Below are 27,068 nucleotides of genomic sequence, written 5' to 3' on the forward strand. Positions count from 1 at the left end.
TGGTGCACCAGTACCTGGCTGCCGTTGAGCCCAAGCCAGGGCTCCTGTCCGTGGGTGAACATCTCCCACAGGGTGACCCCAAACATCCAGGTGTCAGTAGCATGGGAGAAGGTCCTGGTCTTCAGGCTCTCTGGGGCACACCTGGACAACATCCACACATCTAAAGATCCACCTTCCATAAACACCTCCATCAATCAGCAACCCATCACCCACAAAACAGATCCACCTCAATAGAAGTAAGGAGTGGACGGTTCTATTAAACTATGAACTATAGTGACTGAACCATGGTGTTTAATAATCAGAGATCATGAGAGTGAACGAGGAGACACAGACTTATAAAGAGAGAAAGACAGACAGACAGAGAGAGAGAGACAGAGACAGTCTGTCTCTGACAGAGAGAGAGAGAGAGGGAGAGAGAGTCTATGGCTTTTATCCTAACTAATGAAGCTCCATGCGTAATGTCCCCTTGCTGCTCTGCTCTCTTGGTATGTAGTATAGTATGTGCATTATAGTAGCATGTGTATAGCTCTAACCCACCAGGCGAATGGCACCTTGCGGTGCTCCTGCATGACGTAATGCTCGTGGTCGGTGGGCAGCACCCGCATCAGACCGAAGTCTCCGATCTTCACAAGGTGGGCCGACGCCAGCAGGATGTTCCTGGGACAGGAAGTCAGGGTGGAGGGAGACAACAGCGTGGGGACATGGAGGTTCACCACAGCACTTCATTTGATTCATTAATCTCTTAAGCTATTACATCTAAAGTACTGTCATTCGAACCCATGATGGGAGTTGATTACCCAACTTTTTTGAGGTTGGCATGAACACACAGGCAAACATACACTCTAGTGTGTGTGTGTGTGTGTGTGTGTGTGTGTGTGTGTGTGTGTGTGTGTGTGTGTGTGTGTGTGTGTGTGTGTGTGTGTGTGTGTGTGTGTGTGTGTGTGTGTGTGAGTAAGCGTTTTACACTGCCAAATATGCAAGTTCTTATTTGAAACTCACTTGAGATGGTCCCCCCCCCCCCCCCATGTGAAGGACTGAGATGGTCCCCCCCCCATGTGAAGGACTGAGATGGTCCCCCCCCATGTGAAGGACTGAGATGGTCCCCCCCCCCATGTGAAGGAATGAGATGCCCCCCCCCCCATTATAAGGACTGAGATGGTCCCCCCCCCCCCCCCAATTAGAAGGACTGAGATGGTCCCCCCGATTAGAAGGATTGAGATGGTCCCCCCCACCTGGCTGCCATGTCCCGGTGGATGAAGCGCCTCTGCTCCAGGTAGGCCATGCCACATGTCACCTGCACTGCATACTGGCACAGGGTGTGGACCAGCACGGCGCCCTGGGAACGCACACACCGCAGACGCTCCAGCAGGGAGCCCAGGGGGGCCAGCTCCGTCACCTGGGAGGGGAGGGGGGAGGAGATCATGAGGGGAGAGGAGGGCGTTGAGGGGGAGGTGAGAGGAGGTTATGAGGGGAGGTGAGGGGTGAGGGGAGGTGAGAGGATGAGGAGGTCATGAGGGGAGAGGAGGGGGTTGGGCGTTGAGGGGAGGTGAGGGGGGAGGTGAGAGGATGAGGAGGTCATGAGGGGAGAGGAGGGGGTGGGCGTTGAGGGAGGTGAGGGGGGAGGTGAGAGGATGAGGAGGTCATTAGGGGAGAGGAGGGGGGTGAGGGGAGGTGAGAGGATGAGGAGGTCATGAGGGGAGAGGAGGGGGTTGAGGGGAGGTGAGAGGATGAGGAGGTCATGAGGGGAGAGGAGGGGGTGGGCGTTGAGGGGGGGCGAGGGGTGAGGGGAGGTGATAGGAGTTAATGAGCGTGTTTGTGGGATTGTGTGAGCCCTACCATCTTCATGGGTTGTGTGAGGACCACCCCGTACAGGCGGACCAGGTTCTGGTGGTCCAGGCAGTGCATGGCGTTGACCTCGCAGATGAAGTCGTCCAGTGCGTCGGGCTGCGTCAGCGCATCCGTCTTCAGACACTTCACCGCCACGCTCAGCTGGAGCCAGAGAGAGGGCAGAGGGGTTAAGGGCATCAAGGCCACGCCCAGCTGTAGCCAGAGACAAGGCAGAGGGGTTAAGTGGGTACCCCCCCCCCCCCCCCCCCCCCTCCATGTATTGCAAGTCCTCCAAATGCAATTATCAACTCTGAATAAGCATGATATGGGATCTTTAAAGGGGGGTTAAGGGCACGTCAATGCGATGTTCAATATACATGAAAGGGATATTTAAGAGACAATACATAGACAAACAAGGACACACAATGACAGCGTGGAAGCACCAAATATAATAAAAATAGGTCAACACATGTTTTCATTGGCTATTGAGCAGACATCCATCCAGGTCACCACGGGACCTTAATGACAACTACAAAATGCATTTCCTGCAGAGTATGCGGCAAGTGCTGTAGTGCAAAGTGAGCTTGAAAATATGTTTTATTAAAGCCACGTAGTATAAGGAAACGAATGCAGTAAAACAAATAGCCAAAGCAATAAAATTTGAATACATTTGAGATAAAATATAGAATAGCTGAGCTGTTAAAGCTTATACAGTTTGAAATGGTTGAAGATTTAGTAACCAGGAAAAGTGTTATTGATGTCACATCTTGTTAGTCGAGGCAAGATTACAAGATGAGTTGTACGGTTGGACTCCTTGGGGACTCTTTCATATGACATTTCATAACATGACGTGAAAAAGATCAATTAGTAATTAGTAAGTTGCAATAGTAATCCTGCTCTGTACGAGAGGAACCGCAGGTTCAGACATTTGGAGCCAATGGGGCGAAGCTGCCATCTGTGGGCTTATGACTGAACGCCTCTAAGTCAGAATCCCCCCTAGATGTGATGATACCATAGTGCCCGGGCTATACGATTGTTCAAGGATAACCGACCCCTCAGGGGGCCGGCGCAGAACGACATTTGATACTGGCTTGGGGTGCGGCTGAATGATTTTCGCCCCTCTCCATGATCACACCACATGTTTATGAAGGACTGGGTGTTAAACCACTTGCATGCGACCTGATTCTGGGTCAGGGTGTCGCAAGTAGCAGAGCAGCTTTATGACTGCGATCTATTGAAAGTCCTCCCTTGATATGCAAGAAGCAGCTAGCCTCTGGCCATATAAACAGGGGTCCCCACACACGAAAGCCCGATATATATATCCAAGCATGGCGATCACAAAAGCTGGGACCCGCCCTAGCCCTGGGGCACGTGACGTCATCATGTCACTCGCTCTAGCCTCAACGGAAGACCAACTGCGGCTATGAAATTAAACTATTGATTCTGAAAAGTTTAGATACAGTTGATACAAGTGTAAGATTGTATCTACTGTTTGGATACAGTATATAAAAGTGTGTTGATTTCTTCATTTTTTGAATGAGGGTTAACAATTAAAGATTGACAGTTCAAAATTGACGGTTGAAAATTGAAAGTTACAAAGTCTGAAGTGGTTGAAGTGTCAGAGAATGGGCGTTCGGCTCCACCGTCTTCCCATTGCCTCCATTGCAAAAAAATATATGTAGAATATCTTTGAATGAAAAAAAATCATGGTAGCCTGTGATTCAAGCTAATCTGAGTCTCTAGGAGAAAAAGGATTGAAAGAGTACCGTCCCAAACTTTGTATAGAAGAAGAAAGAAAGAAAGAATAAAGTTTAAGAAGAACAATGGTTGAGCGATGCATGCAGCACTCACCTAATAAAGGTGCAGGTTAAAGGTGAAATATTATGGTGTTTTCCCAAAAAGTAAACATAGTCAATGAGTTCCAAAAAACATGTTTTTTAAGCTGAATGAGCTGCTGCCTATTGCATACAAATGAGCTGTCAGAGTGAACCACAGCATGGAGAAGTGATTGTTACCTGGAGCACTATATCTATATATAGTATATAATATTATATAATAATAATAATTATATTATATTATATAATATATAGGTATCTATATAATAATATCATGGCCAAAAGCTATGTGCGCTTCGGATGATATCATGAATCATAAAGACTGCGTCTGACGCTTCAGGTACTTCCACAACAAGTAAAGACTCGTAGTGGGGGTAATCTCGGTCATGGTTGAGAAGAATAGGGGGGAAAAGGAACTTTGGCTTTTGTTCTCTGAAGTCCAGATTGAACCGTGACATGGAGGATAAAGGGATTGTACTCCCGGAGCTGAGCTGCCGGACTGCCGCCAGAGCTTCGGCGGCAGTCCGGCAGCTCCAGCGGGGGAGCTCGGAAGCAGTCCGGCAGCTCAGCCCGAAACAACACCCAAAATCCCAGGGAACGTGTTGTTCTCATAATATATCCCCTTTAAGTTAATTGAAATGTTTATAAATTTTTAATCATTGCAAGTCCTCCATATAAACAAGCAAGGACTTTCATACAGGCTAAAAAAATACAGATACTTATTTATATTTTATTGTAAATGATAAAAAACGAATGATATAAATGTAAAAATAAATGAATGTCATAAAAGAAGCACCTTGCCAGCGGGCGTGCGCCACTCTGCCCTCTTCACCACGCCAAAGGAGCCGTCGCCCAGCTTCTCGTACAGCGTCAGGTCCTGGTCCGAGATCAGGCAGCTCAGGACCGGCTGCTGCCCCGACCCCCCGCCCACCGGACCACCCAGCAGGGGTAGCACCCCCTCCCCGGGGGGGGGAAGCTTCCGGAAGGAGGAGGCCGGCTGGCCCCAGTGTGGGAAGTCTCCACCGTCCAGCCGCTTCACACTGAACACCTGCAGAGGAAGGGGCAAGCGACATCAATAATGCATGGCGAGAGAGAGAGAGAGAGAGAGAGAGAGAGAGAGAGAGAGAGAGAGAGAGAGAGAGAGAGAGAGAGAGAGGGATGGTGCCCACAATCGACCCTGCCCTCGAGCTGCTGACTGAGCCCACCCTGGGTCAGCCCGGGCACATTATCATCGATACAGGGGGGGAGTGTTCTGGACCCTATTCGTCGCTGTTTTTATGCTGATGCTTTTATTGTATCGAGCAGTCTTTATTTTTTAGTACTTCCTGTCGACCGGAAGTGGCCATTCCAGAAGTGATACCGCTGACTACTACTTACATTAACACTAGAGAAATCGCATCTGCCACCTTCCTAGTCTTGCTAGCTGTATGATCGCAATGTTTGTAAGTACTGCAGCTTGTTAGGTCCTTAGCTACGCATCAGCAGCATTATTTTGGTTATTGGACCAACGATTTGTACCATTTTATATGGTGCCAGCTATGTTTTCCATATCTGTTTATCGCCTGTGGAGAGCTACAGTAAAGCTCCAACTTTCGTGCACTTAATTATTGCAATATGTTAGATTGTGTTTTTGCATTTTGAGTGCATCCCGTTTTGTAACTGATATATAGGCCTATTTATGTTTGTGTTTCAGTTTCACTCTTTGAATTTGAGTAAACCTTCCTAATCGGCACCATGCTTCTTGGAGTTATTCATTATCAATTAGTTGAGCTGACCTGGATAGTGGGATTGCTGCTCAGACCCACCCAGACAAGTACAGTTATTATAATATGTGCTCAGAAATGTGTTACATTATCGATTTGGGTTTCCACATTATTGCTATTGGTTTAATTAAAACTAGAGGTGTCACGCAGCGTCCTGCTACGCGGTCCACTACCTCCACCTAGTGGCCACTTGGCGCCGGTGGTCCTTCTCCTTCCACACCTGTCTGCTGTCAGCTCATCACCAGTCCCTACTTCAGTCGGAGATCTCCTGCCAGCCGGCGCCAGTTCGTCGTTACTCCTGCACACGCAGGATCGGTCCAACCAGCATTCTCGAGCTTTATTGCAGTCTGTCCCCGTGGTAACACTCTCCTTCCTTTCCCAGTTCTCCCCGGTCGCCGAACTCCTGCTTGCCTGACTACCCGCCTGCCATTGCCCTGCTTGCCCATTACCGAACCCCTGCCTGCCTGACTACCCGCCTGCCATCGCCCTGCTTGCCCGTTATCGAACCCCTGCCTGTCTGACTCTCCTGCCGGTTCCTGATCCCCGCCTGTCTGACTCTCCTGCCGGTTCCTGATCCCCGCCTGTCTGACTCTCCTTCTGGTTCCTGATCCCCGCCTGTTCTGACTCTCCTTCTGGTTCCTGATCCCCCGCCTGTCTGACGCTTCTGCATACCAATAAACCCTGTTCCCTTTTACCTCGTCTCCGCCTGTGTCTGCGCTTGGGTCTCCACGTTCCGTACCCCCTAACAGTACGAACTGGCCGAAACATGGACCCGGCGGACGCAGAGGCACTCCGCCAGATGATCTCCCGTCAAGGAACTCTCCTGGGTCAGCATGACCAAGTCCTGCAGGAGATTACCTCCAACCTTCTTGAGCTGGCCGGGGCTGTACGCTCACAGCGCGCCGCCTCGCCTGATCCATCCGTCGCTGTTCCGGGTCCATCGGCTTCGTCCCGGGAGCCGTACATTCCTGCCCCAGAACGCTACGAGGGGGACGTGGGATCCTGCCGGTCCTTCCTTCTCCAGTGTTCATTGGTCATCGAACTGCAGCCTCTGACCTACCCCACCGGCAAGTCACGGGTCGCCTACCTCATCGGTTCCCTGCGGGGCGAGGCCCTCGCTTGGGCTACGGCCGTGTGGGAACGTGGTTCTGCGGTTTGCAGCGACTATTCCGCCTTTACCGCGGAGATGCGGATGGTTTTCGATCACCCGGTCCGGGGAAAGGAGGCGTCTCAGCGCCTTCTGCATCTCCGCCAGGGATCCCGCAGCGTCGCCTCCTTCGCTGTTGAGTTTCGCACCCTGGCGGCTGAGAGCGGGGAAGCCCTGCAGGGGTTTTTCTTAAACGCTCTATCTGACGACATCAAGGACCAGCTGACTTCCCGGGAGGAATCCGCGGATTTGGATGAGTTGATCGCCCTCTCCATTCGGTTCGACAATCGGTTGAGCGAACGCCGCAGGGAGAGAGGGTCACGCCCAGTCTCGCACAGGTCCGAGCCGCCTGCAACACCTCGGCCCTCCGCTTCGTTCTCCGCTCCACCCCGCCGCGAGCGGGGACACTCCCCCGAGCCCATGCAGATCGGACGCACGAATCTCTCCCCCGCGGAGAGGGAACGCCGTATGCGCTCCGGTTCCTGCCTCTACTGTGGTCTTTCGGGCCACCTCCGGTCTGGCTGTCCCTCGCTTTCGGGAAAAGATCGGGCTTGCCAGTAAGCCGAGGGATCCTGGCGAGCCGCTCCCGTAACCCCTCGGTCTCCCGTCCCCTCTTGGAAGCTGTCCTCCTGTGGCAGGATCAGGCCCTCCCGCTCTCTATCCTCCTGGACTCCGGGGCTGACGAGAGTTTCATTGATCGGGAGTTGGTCCTGCGATGGAAGATTGACACTGTCCCGCTTGATTCCCCCATCGAGACCCAGGCGCTAGACGGGAGGACACTCACGCGGGTGGAGCACCGTACCGTTCCGGTAGACCTACTCGTTTCCGGGAATCACCACGAGTCCATTTCCCTTCTGGTGATTACCAGCCCCTTCTCCCCGGTCGTTTTGGGTTACCCCTGGCTGAAGACGCACAACCCCCGGATCGATTGGGGAACCGGTCGCGTGATGTCCTGGAGTACCCACTGCCTGTCCCAGTGTTTACGGTCCGCTCAGTCACCTCGAGCACCAGAGCTCGAGCCGGCCCCCACGCCTCTTAACCTATTCCCTGTTCCGGAGGAATACCACGACCTTGGGGAGGTGTTCAGCAAGTCCCACGCCTTGTCCCTGCCCCCCCACCGCCCTTATGACTGCGCCATCGACCTCCTTTCCGGGGCTCCCCTCCCGGGGAGTCGCCTGTTCAATCTCTCTCGGCCCGAGCGTGAGTCGATGGAGAAGTACATTGGGGAATCTCTTTCTGCTGGGATCATCCGCCCATCCTCTTCACCGGTTAGAGCGGGGTTCTTCTTTGTGGGGAAGAAGGATGGCACACTTCGTCCCTGCATCGACTACCGGGGATTGAATAACATCCCGGTGAAGAACAAGTATCCCTTGCCCCTCATTAGTTCCGCCTTCGTCCCCCTCCACGGAGCTGTGGTCTTCACCAAGCTAGACCTTCGCAACTCTTACCATTTGGTTCGCATCCGGGAAGGATACGAGTGGAAGACCGCGTTCAACACTCCTTTGGGTCACTTCGAGTACCTGGTCATGCCCTTCGGTCTCTCCAACGCCCCCGCTGTTTTTCAGTCCCTAGTCAACGATGTCCTCCGGGACATGCTGAACCGCTCCGTGTTTGTGTACATCAATGACATATTGATCTTCTCGAGATCTGTGGAGGAGCACCGGGTTCACGTCCGGCAGGTCCTACAGCGATTGCTGGAGAATCGTCTGTATGTCAAGGCGGAGAAGTGCGTCTTCCACGTGCCATCCGTCTCCTTCCTGGGATATATAATCGGTCAGGGCCAAATCAGCATGGACCCCTCCAAGGTCTCTGCGGTGGCCGAGTGGCCCTCCCCCCCAACCCGCAAGAGACTGCAGCAGTTCTTGGGATTCGCCAACTTTTATCGGCGGTTCATACGAGGCTATAGTCAAGTCGCGGCACCACTCACGGCCTTGACCTCCATAAAGATCCCCTTTTCGTGGTCTCCGGAAGCTGAGACCGCATTTCGGAGCCTCAAGCACTGCTTCGTTTCTGCGCCCATCCTGGTGCAGCCTGATCCCGCTCTTCAGTTTGTGCTGGAGGCCGACGCTTCTGACACCGGAGTGGGCGCGGTCCTCTCCCAGCGTTCTACCTCTGACCACAAGCTCCACCCCTGCGCCTTCTTCTCCCGCCGGCTGTCCCCGTCAGAGAGGAACTATGACGTCGGTAACAGCGAGCTTCTGGCCGTCAAGCTCGCGTTGGAGGAGTGGCGGCATTGGCTGGAGGCAGGGTCGGACTGGGAACGATTTTCGGCCCTGGCATTTTTCCATCTACACCGGCCCCTTATGGACCGACCGACCGACCCCCCCCAGCGAACCTACTTAAGAAAGACCTGTGAGCCGAAGTCAACATGTCGCGGTGGGCACAATTAAAAACCAAACGGCCTACCTTGACGCTGTCTTGATCGCGGGGCTTCTTGCAAGTTGCAATTATTCCACATTAATCCACACGGTTTAACATACCCGGACAGTCCTGCTAGCAAGCAATGGATTATGTTTGCGTTAAGGAAGTAAAGCGGAAACGGGTCAAAAACTTGTCTATAGGAAGTTGAGACCATTCACGCACTTCATTACCACTAGTGGTCAGTCGATGGCGACTGTGCACCGCAAATAACAGCGTTAGCCACTTACTTATGAATAGACTTGGAGGGGCGAGCCCTCCCGGAAGCCATAGAGAATGCATTGAGAGCTCTGTTTTGTGAAGTAAACGCATTTAACATGGGAGTCAACGGGAGAGGTCTGGGGCGATTTTCATTTCGCCCCTGGAGCCCAATGACCAAAATACTATGACTAGGCTATACATGTTTTCGCCGGTTGTAGCAGCAGGGACGTCGGGGGCACTAGCAGCAACGGTTGAAGCACTGGCCACAGCAAACAAGCGATCTATTTTAAAACATCCAGACGCCTCAGCTTGTAGAGATTTCTGCCTTTTGTCCCGAATCTTCTCCGCTCCCCCTTTCTTCTTTTTGCCAACTCTTTCCATGATTTTTAGCCCATCCACTGAAATAAAAATATAAGCGAAGCAACATCCGCAGCATCCATGGACCGTTAACGTTCGCTGTTAGATGTATAATCCCATCGTGCACCGCAACATATTTTTGCAAAATATTCGAACATAAATTCGCCAAATATAAGAAGAAAATCGTAGTTTAGTTTAAAGAAAGCATTTTAGTTTTATTTTAATTTAGTTTGTTGCAATGATTGTACAGTTTGAAGAAACAGGATTTTACAGTTTGAAGAAATAGAAAATTATACCATATACCAACCGTCACATAGATGTGCATGACAAGGAAGCGCTATATATACTGGATGCACCATTGCAACAATTTGACGTTAGGTTCTTTCTTGGGCTCTTTGAGTTATCCATATTGTCAGGTAAGTAAGGCGGTCGTATAATCAGTATTGGGGCCGGTTTGATTGAAGGAGGGCCGGCCCTCGCACGCCGAAATGTGGACCGGCCCTTCTGGCAAATGCCCGGTATCACAGATTACCAGTCCGAGCCTGGCTGGAGGGTGCAGACCAGCCCTTTATTGTCTGGACCGACCACCGCAACTTGGCTTACATTCAGTCGGCCAAAAGACTGAATTCCCGGCAGGCAAGGTGGGCCTTGTTCTTTGGGCGATTCAATTTCTCCCTCACCTACCGTCCCGGTTCCCAGAATGGGAAGCCGGATGCCCTGTCCCGCCTGCACTCCCCCGAGGATCGCTGTTCTGACCCCGAGAACATCCTGCCCCCCGCTTGTCTGATCGCTACACTTACCTGGGAGATGCGCCGGTGCGCCGGGCACAGAGTCAGCAGCCAGACCCCGGTACCGGCCCTCCGAATCGCCTGTTCGTTCCGGACGCCGTACGGTCCAGGGTTCTGCTCTGGGCTCATTCATCCAGGCTTACCTGCCACCCAGGAATCACCCGCACACTGGACTTCATCCACCGGCATTTTTGGTGGTCGTCCATGGATGCGGACGTCATAGCAGCATGCGCAACCTGCGCCCGGAATAAGACGTCTACTCGTTCCTGCTCCGGTCTGCTCCGACCTCTACCCATTCCGAGTCGACCGTGGTCTCACATCGCCCTGGACTTCGTCACCGGTCTGCCCACGTCCGAGGGTAACACCACCATCCTCACAGTGATAGACCGCTTCTCCAAAGGCGCACACTTCATCGCACTCCCCAAGCTCCCCTCTTCAAGAGAGACCGCGGACCTCCTGGTCCAGCACGTTTTCCGCCTTCATGGCATTCCGGTGGACATCGTCTCGGACAGAGGTCCTCAGTTCACCTCTCAGGTGTGGCGCGCGTTCTGCGCTGCGCTAGGGGCCACACCCAGCCTTTCCTCCGGGTTCCACCCCCAGTCCAACGGACAATCAGAGCGGGTCAATCAGGAGATGGAGGCAGCGCTCCGCTGTATCTCTCACGCCAACCCCTCATCCTGGAACTCTCAGCTCCCCTGGGTCGAGTACGCCCACAACACGCTGGTCAACGCGTCCTCCGGTTTATCCCCATTCATGGCCTCGCTGGGTTATCAACCAACCCTGTTCCCCGAGCTGGAGGAGGAGATTTCAGTCCCGTCTGTCCAGGCCCACATGCGCAGGTGCCGGCGTACTTGGAAGCGCACACGCGCTGCGCTGGTTCCTCGCATCCTCCCGCTCCCAACTACAGGCCAATAGGCGCCGCCTACCTGCACCCCAGTACGCTCCCGGACAGAGGGTTTGGCTTCGGGCGAAGGATCTTCCCTTGAAGGGAATTTCTCCTAAAATCTCCCCCCCGTTCATTGGACCTTTTGAGATTGAGGCTATCATCAACCCCTGTGCCGTTCGTCTCCGACTTCCCTCATCCCTCCGTATACATCCGACCTTCCATGTGTCCCAGGTCTAGCCCGTCTCCTCCAGCCCGTTGTCTCCCCCTGCCCCGCCCCCACCTCTACCCCGGGTTATCGACAACCATCCAGCGTGGACGGTCCGTCGCCTCCTGGAGGTTCGGCGCCGCGGGCGGGGGCATCAGTACCTCGTCGACTGGGAGGGGTACGGTCCTGAGGAGCGCTCTTGGGTTCCCCGGAAGAGTATCCTGGATGCCTCGCTCGTCCGGGACTTCCACCGAGATCATCCGTCTGGTGTTGAGCGTCCGCCGAGAGGCGTCCGTAGAGGGGGGGGTACTGTCACGCAGCGTCCTGCTACGCGGTCCACTACCTCCACCTAGTGGCCACTTGGCGCCGGTGGTCCTTCTCCTTCCACACCTGTCTGCTGTCAGCTCATCACCAGTCCCTACTTCAGTCGGAGATCTCCTGCCAGCCGGCGCCAGTTCGTCGTTACTCCTGCACAGTCAGTATCGGTCCAACCAGCATTCTCGAGCTTAATTGCAGTCTGTCCCCGTGGTAACACTCTCCTTCCTTTCCCAGTTCTCTCTGGTCGCCGAACTCCTGCTTGCCTGACTACCCGCCTGCCATTGCCCTGCTTGCCCATTACCGAACCCCTGCCTGCCTGACTACCCGCCTGCCATCGCCCTGCTTGCCCGTTATCGAACCCCTGCCTGTCTGACTCTCCTGCTGGTTCCTGATCCCCGCCTGTCTGACTCTCCTGCCGGTTCCTGATCCCCTCCTGTCTGACTCTCCTTCTGGTTCCTGATCCCCGCCTGTTCTGACACTCCTTCTGGTTCCTGATCCCCCGCCTGTCTGACGCTTCTGCATACCAATAAACCCTGTTCCCTTTTACCTCGTCTCCGCCTGTGTCTGCGCTTGGGTCTCCACGTTCCGTACCCCCTAACAAGAGGTTGAGAAAACTTTCTGTTAAATGACCAGCATACGTCTGTAGAGTTAATTATTTATCCACTATCTCTGAAAGTTAATGTAGCACTAGTCTGCATTGACCAAAGAGAAGAGGCGAATTGAGCAGCTTAGTTTAAATATTTTATCATGACAATTTATGATACATTGATTATTATTGGGCCGGTGTAGATAGTAGCATATGTTTGTAGACCTATAAACTACAACAGTTAACCTCACAGCAGTCTATTTGTGATTGAATCACAAGACTATATGGATCTACTTTGAAGGGGTAGCCCCTCCGAAGTACATCCATTCACAAACACACTGCCAGCAGCTAAACTCGGCGTGCTACATTGAAAACCTGCCAGGGTGGCACTACTCAAATGTGTTCACTCAGATCCATGAAGGGTGCTCTTTAGGACCCTGGGGCGACTGAAATGAGACAGGTCTCTTAGTCAGCAGGAGCCGCTGACACATCGGGCCCAGTGAGAAGTTGTTATTAGGAGCCCCTACTCCGAGCGCCAAGCGGATTCCGTCGGACAGATATAAACAGTAGTCTGCGGTGTGTGGTTTCATGTCCAGACCAGACATGACATAATGCCTCAGACCTTCTTCTAAAGACGCTGCTATGTGTCACTGGGGCTCTGTTGCGCTGGGAGCCGCAGAGTGTGTGGAGTGTGTGGAGTGTGTGGGTTTGTTCAAAGAGAAATCTACAATTTAGAAAAATTCTCATGATGCCAATGTTATTACAATCATGCATGAATACACACGAAAATAAAAGTGTCCCCATACACGCATGTACCCACGTAGGACACAGACTGTGTTTGTTTCTGTGTGTGTGTGTGTGTGTGTGTGTGTGTGTGTGTGTGTGTGTGTGTGTGTGTGTGTGTGTGTGTGTGTGTGTGTGTGTGTGTGTGTGTGTGTGTGTGTGTGAGAGCGCTCTCCATTCCACCCTACCTTGCTCATCCAGGACCTGCGCTTGCACATGGCTTTCCTGCGCTTCACGGCTTCCCACAGACGCCTCTGTCCTGTAAACAACACAACACACACGTCAGAATGTAGACCTCAAAATGAACACAATTGAAGTCACACAACAGGGACAGGGAAAATGACACACACATTATGTTTTTATCCAGACGTTTTGTTTTTTCATTGTTGTTAAGGTGGGGGTCTGTGCGTCTTGCTCAGTGAGGCCTTCAAGTAGAAAGCTTTGGACATTGGGCTACAAATCCAGAACATTAACACTGGGGTCTGGGAATCAAACACAATGCGCACTATCTATAACCTATATATCTATAACCACCTACTATCTATAACAGATCGAGGCCAGACACTGCTGTGAAGCCAAGAGGAGAGGTGATGAGAGCTTTAGAGAGAGAAATAGACTGAGTGCAAATAGAATATTAGATATTACAAGAGAGGGACAAAGAAAACAAGAGCAGTGGGTGAGAGAGGGGGAGAGAGAGAGAGAGAGAGAGAGAGAGAGAGAGAGAGAGAGAGAGAGAGAGAGAGAGAGAGAGAGAGAGAGAGAGAGAGAGAGTGGGGGGGGGAAGAGAGAGGGAGAGCGAGAGACAGCACGAGAGAGAGAGCAAGAGAGAGAGAGAGAGAGAGAGAGGAGGGGGGGAGAGAGAGAGAATTTAGACTTCCAAAGACTTACTTCACACACACCCACCTACACACTCAGACACATGCATCACTTATACATACAAAGGTTCCCGCTGATATATATAGCACATGGAAAAAGACTCCCACACACACAGGATGACAATAGCAGTTTAGTGTCGATTTCACTTGAATCTCATTATCAGTTATAAAGAAGTATTACGGATCTCAGTGCTAGTGAATGTTTCAGATAATGTACGTGTGTAACTGTAAGGATCCCTGTCTGACTCTGTAAGCACACAGGGATTCAAACCTGTGTGCATACAGGAGAGTTCCTCCATGGTTAATGATAGATATTCATTTTTTATTGATTGCCTAGGCCTTACTTTGAAATATGTCACAACAACAAACACCTTAAAAAACAACAATCCATACATACACAGACACATACACAAGCACATAAACATTGACAACACACACATGCTCCGTACCGGGCCGCCCCATCCCGATCTTCTCCAGGTCCTCGTTCTTCACGTAGTCGAAATGCGAGAGCCGCGTAACGTTGAGGTCGTCACGCACACGCAGGAAGTACTGCTGCAGCTGGACCTCCATCAGCAGCTCCAGCAGCCAATCAGAGCCTTCCTCGCACTGCATGCTGCCGCCCAGCTTCTACAGGCACCAGGGAAGGAGGACATGTTGTAATAAATTAATTAGGTTAAGGCTAAGGTCAGACTGGAGTCTTCTACTGAACCCGATGTGAGCTCTTAATGCCAGGGAGAGACAGCTCTGCAAAGCCAGCCTCATTCTAACAAGCTCAACTCCAGTTTGTCTCCAGATCTAGTCTGGACCAGCCCCACACAGTTAGATCCAAGATTCACTTTGCAAATCAGCGAAATCAAGCAAGTGATGTGGAAGATGATCGTCCAAAATCAAGAAGTGCTGATAATTCTACAATGGATTTATTGATGTGATACTATTTATGCCTTTCGGAATACTTTTTACTTGAACGCAAGAGGTTTTTCTACAATGACAATGTAAGCGGTAATGTTCGTTAACGGTGTTTCCTTTGGATCTGATTGGCTGAAGCACATCTGATCGGGGTGTGAGGTTTACCAAGGGCCTTGGTTTACCAAGGGCCTCAACGACCATCGCTGAAGCAGACCTTACAGATTAAATAAGGTGCATATGGCCGTGCAACGCTCAGAGAAAGACACGGTCTGAAGTAAAAAAGGGAAACATCTAGGGGAAAATTCCTGTTTCTGTTGCTCTCTTGCAAATAAAGAGAGATGAAAGACTTGCACAAACAAAGTTTATATAAATGATCCATCAAATGATTCATACAAAGAAACCACAAATGTAGAAGAATTAATTTCTTGAAAAATTGGCTAAAATCACCCACATCTGGTATCAACACTAACACACACGCTGAGGGGTCATCAGCCTACAGAGGATAACATGTTCATCCAGAGAATACTGTGTGTGTGTGTGTGTGTGTGTGTGTGTGTGTGTGTGTGTGTGTGTGTGTGTGTGTGTGTGTGTGTGTGTGTGTGTGTGTGTGTGTGTGTGTGTGTGTGTGTGTGTGTGTGTTAATGTATGCATGTGAGAGATATTAAGATTTTGTGTGAGTGTGGGGTGTGCCAGTGAGAGATAGTGAGAGCGTGTGTGTGTGTGTGTTGTATTTCCTTCCTTCAAACCTCCACAGAGACTGACAGGGCAGCTCTTAGCGCGGAACCCCACAGGGGTCACCATGGGACGGCGTTCTATGGTCATAAGTGTAGTCTGTGAATGAGCCCCTTCCTGCTCCGTTTGAAGCAGGGGTGAAAGGATGTGGATCAAAGGTGGCGAGGGGGTTGGGGGTCACAGCTTCCTCTGTGTCCTTTAAACTCCTCAAAGCGTTTGATTTGAGTCCACTTCCTGTCTTCACACACAATCGCGTGCACACAAGCACTCAAGATGCCCCTCTAACGGACTATGTCTCTTCATTGAGGTGACCCAGCGTCACTTGTGACACTGGGACAGCGTGTGTGTTTCCATGATCACCTGAACCGGGCCCTTATCTGACCTGGGACCCACAAGAGGGCCAGACCCTACAGCCCTACAGCAGATGTGTGATACAGTAACTCTGAAAAGAACTAGGTCAGACTACATCTCCAGTGGACAGTGGTCAATGTACACAGAAAGAAATCAGCTCTGATTCTGTTCCAAATGACAAATTGCTCCGGCGCTCACTTAACTGGTAAGGAGACATTACCCAATGACATGTTCAGTCACTGCCCATGCTATTAACTGGGTGGTGTGCAAAGCCCGCACCAGACCCCTACAGGGTAAATGCAAGAAATACATTACCAGTCTGCACTTTTACTGCAATTACATGACTATTGACTATCTTTTCCCCGTGGACTATCTCCACATCTCGGCGAGGACATCGTATTTTCATAAATAATAAAATAATAAAGTCAGACCCTCAGAAAGTTAAACCGAAAATCAATAGCCTCATTTAAATGGCTGCGACAAGCACTGTGTAACAGTCAGTGTAAACTCAACTCTGTCTATTGTCTACAACTATTGGAATTAATCAGGATTTTTGATCGTTTAGATTGAAATTGTCGGGATAAAACAAGAGTGGTCAGCAAAATAAAGAATAGGCCTATGTTGGCGTTTTTGCACTTGAAAATATTTAATCGCGTTTTGAGCCTGCACTCAGATGTATTCTCATTTTTGCATGCAATTCTCTTGGATAATAAAAAAATTAAAACATTTGCAGTATGCAAATGATGATTCTTTATTCATTCATTGCGCCGCGGTCGACCTGACGGGGATATTCTCTGATATTATGAATCTTAAAGAGTACCAGAGAGTCGGTTTTCCGACTCTCTGGTACTTCCACAACAAGTAAAGACTCGTAGTGGGGGTAATTTCGGCGATGGTGGAGAACGAATTGGGGGAAAGGAACTTTGGCTTTGACTCCCTGAAGTCAAGATTGAACGGCGACATGGAGGAGAAAGGGATTTTTGCAGTATGCAGACTTCGCCGAAGGAGCTCCCCGCCACCGGAGGAGCTCCCCCGCCACCGGAGGAGCTCCCCCGCCACCGGAGGACACACACGACACACACGCCGGCGGCGGAGCTCCACCACACGACCGAGAGGTCGGAACAATGGAGCATCGGAAATATGACATGGACCCGAACTGACAGCTCTGCAAAAACACCAACATAGGCCTATTCTTTATTTTGCTGACTACTTTCTCGAATGCTGCCTGAGTTTGTTGTTGCTTAGTGACTAGGGTTTAATCCCGGGAAACGGGATTACCAGGAAATCAAGACTATTTCCCAGATTTCCGGGAAAGGTTATGATGGAAAACGGGAAATAAAATAAAATACGAAAACGCAATGATTGGGCGTCTATTGTTGTCATACGGTAACGTTGATGGTGGCGAAACTCGTGCCCCGGGAAAGGAGCGGAAAAACACAGCGAAACGCTGATCTGTGTCCCCCTTGGGAGCAGGTCCGTGGACTCCAGCCACACCGGGCACAATTTAACTTGGAGTGATTAATCCCGTTTGCAGCCGTTTACAAATCTCGACAGGAACAGATTGGATTTAGTTTAACAGAATGGTTTAGGAATCATTCAGGGCCCTATTTTAACGGTCTGAAACGCAAGTGGGAAGCGCAAAGCGCAAGTAGCTTTGTGGGCGGTTCTACGGCGCTATCGTTATTTTACAGGCGGATAAATGACGCTTGCGCCGCGGCGCAAGTGTCAAAAGGGTTGGTCTGAAGCAGCCTAATTACCCGTAGGTGTGGTTTGGGCGTAACGTGCAACAAACCAATGAGAGTGCCAGCTCCCATCCCCTTTAAGAGCCATGAGCGCATTTGAATCGGACGAGTTGATATTTTGACAGCGTGTCTGCAGTCTCCGATGAGACAGATGCACATGAATTTCAAACTGCAAATGGCTTAGTTTATTGCCAAATAATATGGCCTAAATCACACATGGAATAAGGGGTTTTCTTCCACAACTTCAGAAATACTGAGTCCTCAAATAAATTTCGGCAAAGAAAACGTATGATAGGCTATAACATATGATATGCGGTAACTGTGGTTCTATTTAATGATATACGCAATACATAAACGTTGTTTCTTATCAGTATTGTATGCTATCCTAATATGCATGTGTCCCCGCGGTAATAGACATTGCCATTGATTGTATTATGCGTTACGTGTTTAGTTTGCCCAAGTGAAGGAGTTCAAGTACCTCGGGGTCTTGTTCGCGAGTGAGGGAACTATGGAGCGTGAGATTGGCCGGAGAATCGGAGCAGCGGGGGCGGTATTGCGTTCGCTTTACCGCACCGTTGTTACGAAAAGAGAGCTGAGCCGCAAGGCAAAGCTCTCGATCTACCGGTCGATCTTCGTTCCTATCCTCACCTATGGTCATGAGGGTTGGGTGATGACCGAAAGGACGAGATCGCGGGTACTGAGTTTTCTCAGAAGGGTGGCTGGCGTCTCCCTTAGGGATAGGGTGAGAAGCTCAGCCATCCGTGAGGAACTCGGATTAGAGCCGCTGCTCCTTTACTTAAAAAGGAGTCAGCTGAGGTGGTTCGGGCATCTGGTAACGATGCCCACTGGGCGCCTTCCTTGGGAGGTGTTTCAGGCACGTCCAGTGGGGAGGAGACCTCGGGGAAGACCCAGGACTAGGTGGAGAGATTATCTCAACACTGGCTTGGGAACGCCTCGGGATCCCCCCGTCAGAGCTGGTCAATGTGGCCCGGGAAAGGGAAGTCTGGGGCCCCCTGCTTGAGATGCTCCCCCCGCGACCCGACCCCGGATAAGCGGACGAAGATGAGATGATGATGAGAGTGTTTAGTTTGCGTGTGTTTAAACAGAGCACACACGCGCGCCCGCATTCATTCATTCTTTTTAACACTCACTCGCGGTAAAACAATGTTTTTCACGATCAAATAGGCCTACTCATCAATCCTAAAAGTTATGGGCATGTAGGCCTACACGATGTCTGTGTCAAGAAAATATGTGTTTGCTGTACGGTGTTTGCAGATGCATTGATTTAAAAGTACAACTTATTACCGCTGCATCAGCTGTTCTTTCCCAAATAATTTACCAAGAATGTGCGGCTAGGTAGATGAGAGAAGCAAAGTGTATGCGCGAGGTGCACAAGCAATCCGTATGCATCGCATGCGCATGTATGCTTGCGCCCTTAAAATAGCATCTGAACAACGCGCCACTGACTTTAAACCAGGTATTTCCTGGTCAGTAGCGCAATGGTATTCAGAGACGGCAAAATACCGTTTGCGCCAGAACACGCCTCCTCCTTCCGCCGAACCGCCCCTTGGGGTGCATGATCAATCCCTAATTTACCGGCGAGTGGCGCTGGTGGGAAAAGAACGCTCTGCGCCAGTTGTAAACTAGCAACGACACATGCGCCAGTGACTAAGTCACTTGCGCCGGATGCAAGATAGGGCCCTCAATGTTTTACTTTAACAGATTTTGTTTGTTTTTATAATGGAGGACAAGTCACAGACAATCCATGTGGCATTTAAAAATTAGCGCTGCGACAGATGTCATGCAGCAGAATTGATCGTTGCAAACTGTGTTGACGGACATAAACTGTGTTTTTTTGCCCTAATAACGATACAAATAATAAAAAGGTTCCCGGGAAAGGTTTTCCTTTCCGGGGATCAGATTTATCTAATTTTCGGGAAAATATTAAACCCTATGGGTGACATAAAGAGGTCAGCCAGTGGCTCCATTACAAATAGTTGAAATGGGTACAGCGCCACCTATTGTACCGGGGTATGACATGCCAATGATTCTATTTTCTTACCGCCATGTATACTCCGACAATTGCAGTTGTCCGATTGAGGAGCATAGTCGAACTATGTCTTTAATCTGATTAAGCTGTGCATGTCAACGTACTGAGTGACATTGCCAGGCGTGCCATGCCGTGACCGAACTGGCTTGGTAGTGTAAAAATGCCAGATAGAGAGAGATAGAGAGGCAACATGTCCATGGTAAGGAATGCCTGTAGCCTGGTCAGAGCCATGACCTGCATCAGCTCTGTTCTCCTCCACATCCTGCTGCAATAACAACAACCCTCCCTGAGGACAGCTCCAGCCCAGCTGGGATGTCGCGCGCACACACACACACACACACACACACACACACACACACACACACACACACACACACACACACACACACACACACACACACACACACACACACACACACACACACACACACACACACAAGCATGTCCAGGCATGCAAGAACAGACAAACACATCCTATAAAACGACATGAGGCAACCCGGTATTAAAGTACACATACACAGTACATTACATAATAGACTATTAGGAATAAAATCTAAATTGGAATATTACTCTCTCACAGACACACACACACAGACGACAGCAAAAGGCTGAGGCAAAAGAAGAAAGAGTCTGAAAAACATCACAGAGAGACAGACAGTGCTAAAGTAGTAAAGAGATGTACTGACTGATGGAGACACACACATACAGCAACATGGATGGTCGAACAGAAAGACAGGCGGACAGACTTACTCTGTAGATGTGGAAGTGTGCCAGGAAAGACTTTTTAAGCTTGTCAAATCGCCGCATCTTGAGGTTGTGAGGATCGATCTAGTGAAGGACGTTGTGTGTGTGTGTGTGTGTGTGTGTGTGTGTGCAGGTCCCACACTTCAACCGGTGTCTATAAACAGACAACCTCCTCCAAGACCCTGATCTGGAAGGACGCAAGAACGACTGGCTCTGCTCCTTGAGGCAGACCCCTACCGTCCATCCTTGGAGGAATCCTCTGGTGATCCCCAGTCTCTCAGCACACTGGAGAGGGGAGGAGAGAACGGCCCAACTCCTCCTCCTCCTTCTCCTCCTCCTCCAAGGCCAAGACAGAACCGAAAGGGCAGGAGCCCCGAAGTGGGAGGGGCAGGATAAAGGGTTCAGAGGTCAGGGGTGACGTGTGTTCTCAGCGTGTCAGTGTTGAAGCCAATATGCGTATGTGTGTGTTAGGAATGTGCTTGTCTGCTACGTGTGTTTGTGTGTGTGCTACGTGTGTTTGTGTCTGTACTAGGTGTTTGTGTGTGTGCTAGGTGTGTGTATGTGTGTGGTAGGTGTGTGCGTGTGTGCTAGGTGTTTGTGTGTGTGCTAGGTGTTTGTGTGGGTGGTAGCCGTGTGTCCTCTCCCAGGCGGTGCTCGGACACACTGCAGCCCCGCCAACTAGCTCCTCCTTTAGTCTCTCCCTAACGCTCTCTCTCTGCCTCACTCTCCCCTTGACTCTCTCCACAAACCGCACACGCACACACACACACACACACAGACACACACAGACATACACACACAGTTGACTGAGCGTGTCGCGCTCCTGTCTGTTGGTTTTTTGTCCTTCCGTCTCAACTGGCACTAAAAATAGGAGGGAGAGAGAGCGAGAGAGAGCGAGAGACAGACTGACAGAGAGAGAGGCGAGGCGAGGCGCAAGATGGAAACGGAAAGAGAGGGAGGGAGAGAAAGTGAGACGAAGGGAGGGGGAAAGAAAGAATGAAAGAGATGGAAGGAGGAGGGGAGAGAGTCATAAACAGAAGACAGAGAGAGAAAAATAGGTAAAGGGGAAGATAAATAGACAGAGGGAGGGACATGGCTCTATGCCACTGTGTCCGAGAGGTATTTTAAGATCCTGCGTGTTGATTTGAATTAGGATTGTGTGTGTGTGTGTGTGTGTGTGTGTGTGTGTGTGTGTGTGTGTGTGTGTGTGTGTGTGTGTGTGTGTGTGTGTGTGTGTGTGTGTGTGTGTGTGTGAATCCAGTCTGGTGCTACATATAGCAGTGTATTGTGTGTATCTATTTGAGTATGTATGTGTTTATTTGTGCGTCCATGCCTGCACAGCACACACAAACAAATCTTTTTTCGGCTCCATCACTTCTTCACCTTCCACCATACCCGCTTTCACCACACAAACACCCTTAGTCACACTCACATGCACACACTCCTACACACGTTCACGCACACACACAATCACACACTCTCACACACACACACCAGTGGCGGCTGGTGGTTTTTAAAGTGAGGGAAGAAGGACTGTGTTCATGGTTGCCATTGGCCTGCTTGCAATGTTAGTGGCATATGGTGGCATAAGTACATGAGACTGAAGTTGTTTCAGGGTGTTTTGGGGAACTACAAAATAGCAGGGAGGGATAATTATGTCAATTGATGCAAATCCACCAATGGCAGCATTGGACTTTGAAAGCTGGTGGGCAGCATGTCTTGGACTACAAGGGCAGAAGGAAAGGATGCAAAGCCAATTAGTCAAATCAGGCCTACTCTTGATTTGTAAAACTAAATAAAAAAATCTGGGCCCAGCATTGGGCCTATTTTTGGCCTCAATGACTGAAGCTATTGCTTGTAATTGGCTATGTTTATTTCCAGCTACAATTGTTTTCAGAAAATTGCCATTTAAATACTTTCATACTCTGAATCATTCACCAACATCCTTTCCACAATATCAAACAGAATGGTCAGAGTAACAAACAATTAAAATAACAAAAACATTACTACACAAAGTTTTGCATGGGCTGTAAGCTTAACATTGTTTGAGGCAAATGTGGATGTTAATGGGTGTTTCAGAATGTTGGTCATGGTGTTAAGCCGATTAAGATTGAGAAAGACACTAAAGAGCCATCTCTCATTCATCGAGTGGACTCATTGGTTTGCGAATGACCACAAAGATGCTCCCATAGGCAGATTGCTGCATGGCATTCACCACTTATTCAAATTGTAGAGGTTGAAGCAGTCTTCCTTGTGGTCACTTGCCATAACACTGTCATGTGTTTTATGAAAACACCATCAGTAACATTTAAATTGAGTTGATGTGGACGGCTCTTTTTTTTGTCCGATTTCTTCAGTGTTCAGTGCCTGTTTGTGAGATATGCATTTGTTTGAAAGATAAGCCTTTGATTTTGTTTAATTTTAATATGTCTTTCATCAACAGTGGTTTGGGGTTTTATAACAACAATTAAAGTGCTTAACTACTGGTGAACGATGTTGCAGAACATATATGGTTTGTGTTGATTGCATGGAAAAGGGAATAACCAGTTACAATTTATATGGTAAGAGCCTGGTAATACCATGGAAACAAACGAGGCTTCCTTTTACAGTACAGTTTCAGCTTACTTACTGGGTCAATTGTCGTGTTTTACTTGGTAACGTCGCAGAACGTACATGGTACAAGTTTGTGTTGACTGCATGGAAAAGGGAATAATGTATTACAAATTATATGGTAAGAACCTGGTAATACCATGGAAACAAACGAGGCTTCCTTTTACAGTACACTTTCAGCTTAATTACTGGGTAAATTGTCGTGTTTTACTTGGTAACGTCGCAGAACGTACATGGTACAAGTTTGTGTTGACTGCATGGAAAAGGGAATAATGTATTACAAATTATATGGTAAGAACCTGGTAATACCATGGAAACAAACAAGGCTTCCTTTTACAATACAGTTTCAGCTTAATTACTGGGTAAATTGTCGTGTTTTACTTGGTAACGTCGCAGAACGTACATGGTACAAGTTTGTGTTGACTGCATGGAAAAGGGAATAATGTATTACAAATTATATGGTAAGAACCTGGTAATACCATGGAAACAAACGAGGCTTCCTTTTACAGTACAGTTTCAGCTTAATTACTGGGTAAATTGTCGTGTTTTACTTGGTAACGTCGCAGAACATACATGGTACAAGTTTGTGTTGACTGCATGGAAAAGGGAATAATGTATTACAAATTATATGGTAAGAACCTGGTAATACCATGGAAACAAACGAGGCTTCCTTTTACAGTACAGTTTCAGCTTAATTACTTGGTAAATTGTCGTGTTTTACTTGGTAACGTCGCAGAACGTACATGGTACAAGTTTGTGTTAACTGCATGGAAAAGGGAATAATGTATTACAAATTATATGGTAAGAACCTGGTAATACCATGGAAACAAACGAGGCTTCCTTTTACAGTACAGTTTCAGCTTAATTACTGGGTAAATTGTCGTGTTTTACTTGGTAACGTCGCAGAACGTACATGGTACAAGTTTGTGTTGACTGCATGGATAATGGAATGTATCTATTATAAATTATATGGTAAGAACCTGGTAATACCATGGAATCAAACGGCTTTGTAGCCAGTATTTAAGAAGATGTACCATAACACTAGAGGAAAACTGTTCCTGCAGAGGTTGTTACCAGGTAAGTAATTCCATAGTGGTAAATCGAATAAACCCTTTCTAAATGGGTGTAGCTACGAATAATAACTAAGAAAAAGTATTTTATTGGAAAGTACTATGCTAATTTCTAGATAGTACATCATTAAACTTCGGCTGTTAAGAACATAAACCTTGGATAATAATTGTTTCTAAGAATTGGTTGCCTAATTTCCTAGGAAGTACACAATATCGGAGTTATTACCAACCTAAAACAGTTACAACTACACGCTACTTAGTTGAGTTGATGGGTAATAGTGGAGGTTTTACTTAGTACTTCAGCTGTAATTCCTCTGTATTTACCTTCTTATTACCAGTGGTAATTACCCAGTAATACACTATGATTTACCATGTATTTGCCGGGTAACTACCTCTGTATTTACCTTCTAATTACCAGTGGTAATTACCCAGTAATACACTATGATTTACCATGTATTTTCCGGGTAACTACCTCTGTATTTACCTTCTTATTACCAGTGGTAATTACCCAGTAATACACTATGATTTAACATGTATGTACCGGGTAAATAAATACCTAGTAATTAGGGGACTGTAAAAGGAAGGGTTACCAAACTTTGTTGATATTGCTGCTTGATCCGATTTGCGTTAAAGCGTCATGGTCTGTCTGCTTCCTTATCTTTTTTTGGTGTGTGTTACGGCCTTGAGCCGACCGCATTGTCTCCCCTCCCTCTGCATGCGCTACCCCTTCTGTTTTCCCCCAAAGCAGCTCAAGTGGGCGGGTCCTTTCATCCCGGATTAGCCCTGGCGGCTGAGTGGTGCAGGGCCCAGCCAACCAAAGAGCGACAGCGCCGTGGAGGCGTATAAAAGCCTGATGTGCCTTACATGCGGTGGCAGACACCTGTAGGGAACAAAGGCGTGTAGTCGCATTCTGTTGAGCGCAAGAGTTTGCATTTGTGTGTTCCCAGATTTGGGCCAGGGTAAGAGGAATCTCTCCTATACTGATTTTGTTCACTTGCACTCCCATTTAGGTTTTCACTGATTAGACACACTAGGTTTAGGGGGTGCTGATCATTTGTATTTCTGTTTCGTTATGCTAGATTAGCCAGTTAGGTTTTGTTTTAGGACTATTCGTGTTTAGTTATTAGATAGTTAGCTCCATTCTATTTTAAGGAGTTCTCTTTTGGTTATATTTGTTTCTTTGCTTTGATAGCACCTAACGGCCCTTTTCTGATGGTTGTTCCTTTCTATTCCTTTGTCGGATTGTAATGAAGCACAATAATTACATCCCAATACACCGGGTAGTGTGTGTTACTTCCCATTCCCCCCCATAACGAGTAGGGGTCGTAACATATGTGGGGGTCTCGTCCGACTACAAATCTCTACGAGAGATGGTGTTAGTGGAGGAGTTTAAGAGGTGTCTGCCCGATCGTATTGTGGTCTATTTAAATGAACAAAAGGTTTCTTCTTTCTCCTGTGCAGCCGTGCTGCTGACGAGTACGTGCTCACGCACAAAGCTGCATTTGGCCCCAAAACTGGCAGCGTTTCTGATGGGAGGAAGAGTTCTGCTCAGGACAGACAAGTAACAACGTCCGGAAGGATGACAGAGTGTTTTTATTGTCACAAAACTGGTCATGTTATAGCAAATATGTTTAACACGTAAAAACAAGGAAAATGAGAAACACAGTTTGCTCCTACTAAAGGGATAGAAATAATAAAGGCAGGACAAAATTCCCCTCAAATTTCAGTCACAGCGACAACCTCGATGTGTTTTAAACCTTCCACTTTTGATGGTTTGGTGTCCCTGGCTTGCGATCCTGCTGACAAGCGTCCGGTGCGTATTCTGCGAGACACAGCTTTTTCGCAGTCTGTATCCTCTCCTCCGTCCTGCCGTTTTCTGACCAGTGTGCATGTGGTTATGGTTCTGTGTTGCAGGGGGTGGAAATGGGGTATGTGCTCCGATACGTCCTCCGTGTCTATGTCCAGTCCGAGCTAATCACCGGCTATTTCCCTGTGTCTGTCTGTCTGTCCGGAATTGCCTATTGAGGGTATTAGTTTCCTGATGGGTAACGACATAGCGGAAGGAAATGTGACTCCTTCGCTGGAGGTGTTAAATGCGCCCCAGAACATCGAGTCTGGAAAGGTAAATCACTGCAAAACAGCTCGGTATTCAGCGTGTCAGATTACTCGTGCACAAGCCCGAAAGAAAACACAAAAGAAAAAGACACTGGAAATTGATATATCTTTACGTGATACTGATTACATTTTGTTTTGATATTTTTAAATCACTGAACTGTTGTCTTATATATATATTTTTTGTTCTTCTGTTTTGTTCTATGATCTGTAAAGACTGTCCCGCCCGTCAGTCTTTACAGATCATAATGAAAAATATACTGTGGCTGACACCCGTAGTGACAGTGCTGGTTCCCGGCTCATTGTTGTCTGCCAAATTCTCCGGTCCGTACGAGATCCAAGATCGCCTCAGTGACTCTGATTATGTTATCAGTACCCCAGAACGGCATAAGAAAACGCGAATGTGTCACGTGAATATGCTAAAAGCTTATTTCACCCGTGAACCCGTTACTCCAGGCACAGCATTAATGGTGACCTCCTCAGCTGCACCTGCTCCTGAGGATAATTTGTTCACCGTTCGGCTGATCCACAAACTGCTCGCCTATCTAATTCCGAGATGCTGCAGGAGCTGCCGTCTCGCTTAGATTATCTCTCCCCCGGCCAACAACAGAACCTACTTTCATTAGTGGCTAGGTTCCCGGAACTTTTTGGTGATGTTCCGTCCCAGACCTCGGTTTTGTCCCACGATGTCGATGTTAAGAACGCACGGCCCATTAAGCAGCATGCGTACCGCGTCAACTCTGTCAAGCGCGCGCTAATGAA

General features: G+C 48.9%; 1 protein-coding gene across 1 annotated transcript in view; it reads right to left on the reverse strand.

Moving 5' to 3' along the window:
- The window catches only part of LOC130387846 (activated CDC42 kinase 1-like), a 41,368-nt gene extending 20,355 nt beyond the window's left edge, over positions 1-21,013 (reverse strand). Inside the window, exons 1-8 of the mRNA XM_056597139.1 lie at positions 20,521-21,013; positions 14,439-14,616; positions 13,303-13,373; positions 4,459-4,710; positions 1,837-1,989; positions 1,233-1,396; positions 538-657; positions 15-141 (exon numbers count right to left, since the gene is read on the reverse strand). Of these exons, the coding sequence (XP_056453114.1) occupies positions 15-141; positions 538-657; positions 1,233-1,396; positions 1,837-1,989; positions 4,459-4,710; positions 13,303-13,373; positions 14,439-14,616; positions 20,521-20,577 (1,122 nt within the window). The 5' untranslated portion in view covers positions 20,578-21,013. The remainder of the gene's footprint in view (positions 1-14; positions 142-537; positions 658-1,232; positions 1,397-1,836; positions 1,990-4,458; positions 4,711-13,302; positions 13,374-14,438; positions 14,617-20,520) is intronic.
- Positions 21,014-27,068: the final 6,055 nt, after the last annotated feature.

The sequence above is a fragment of the Gadus chalcogrammus genome, chromosome 8, assembly GCF_026213295.1.
Source record: "Gadus chalcogrammus isolate NIFS_2021 chromosome 8, NIFS_Gcha_1.0, whole genome shotgun sequence".
Taxonomy (NCBI): domain Eukaryota; kingdom Metazoa; phylum Chordata; class Actinopteri; order Gadiformes; family Gadidae; genus Gadus; species Gadus chalcogrammus.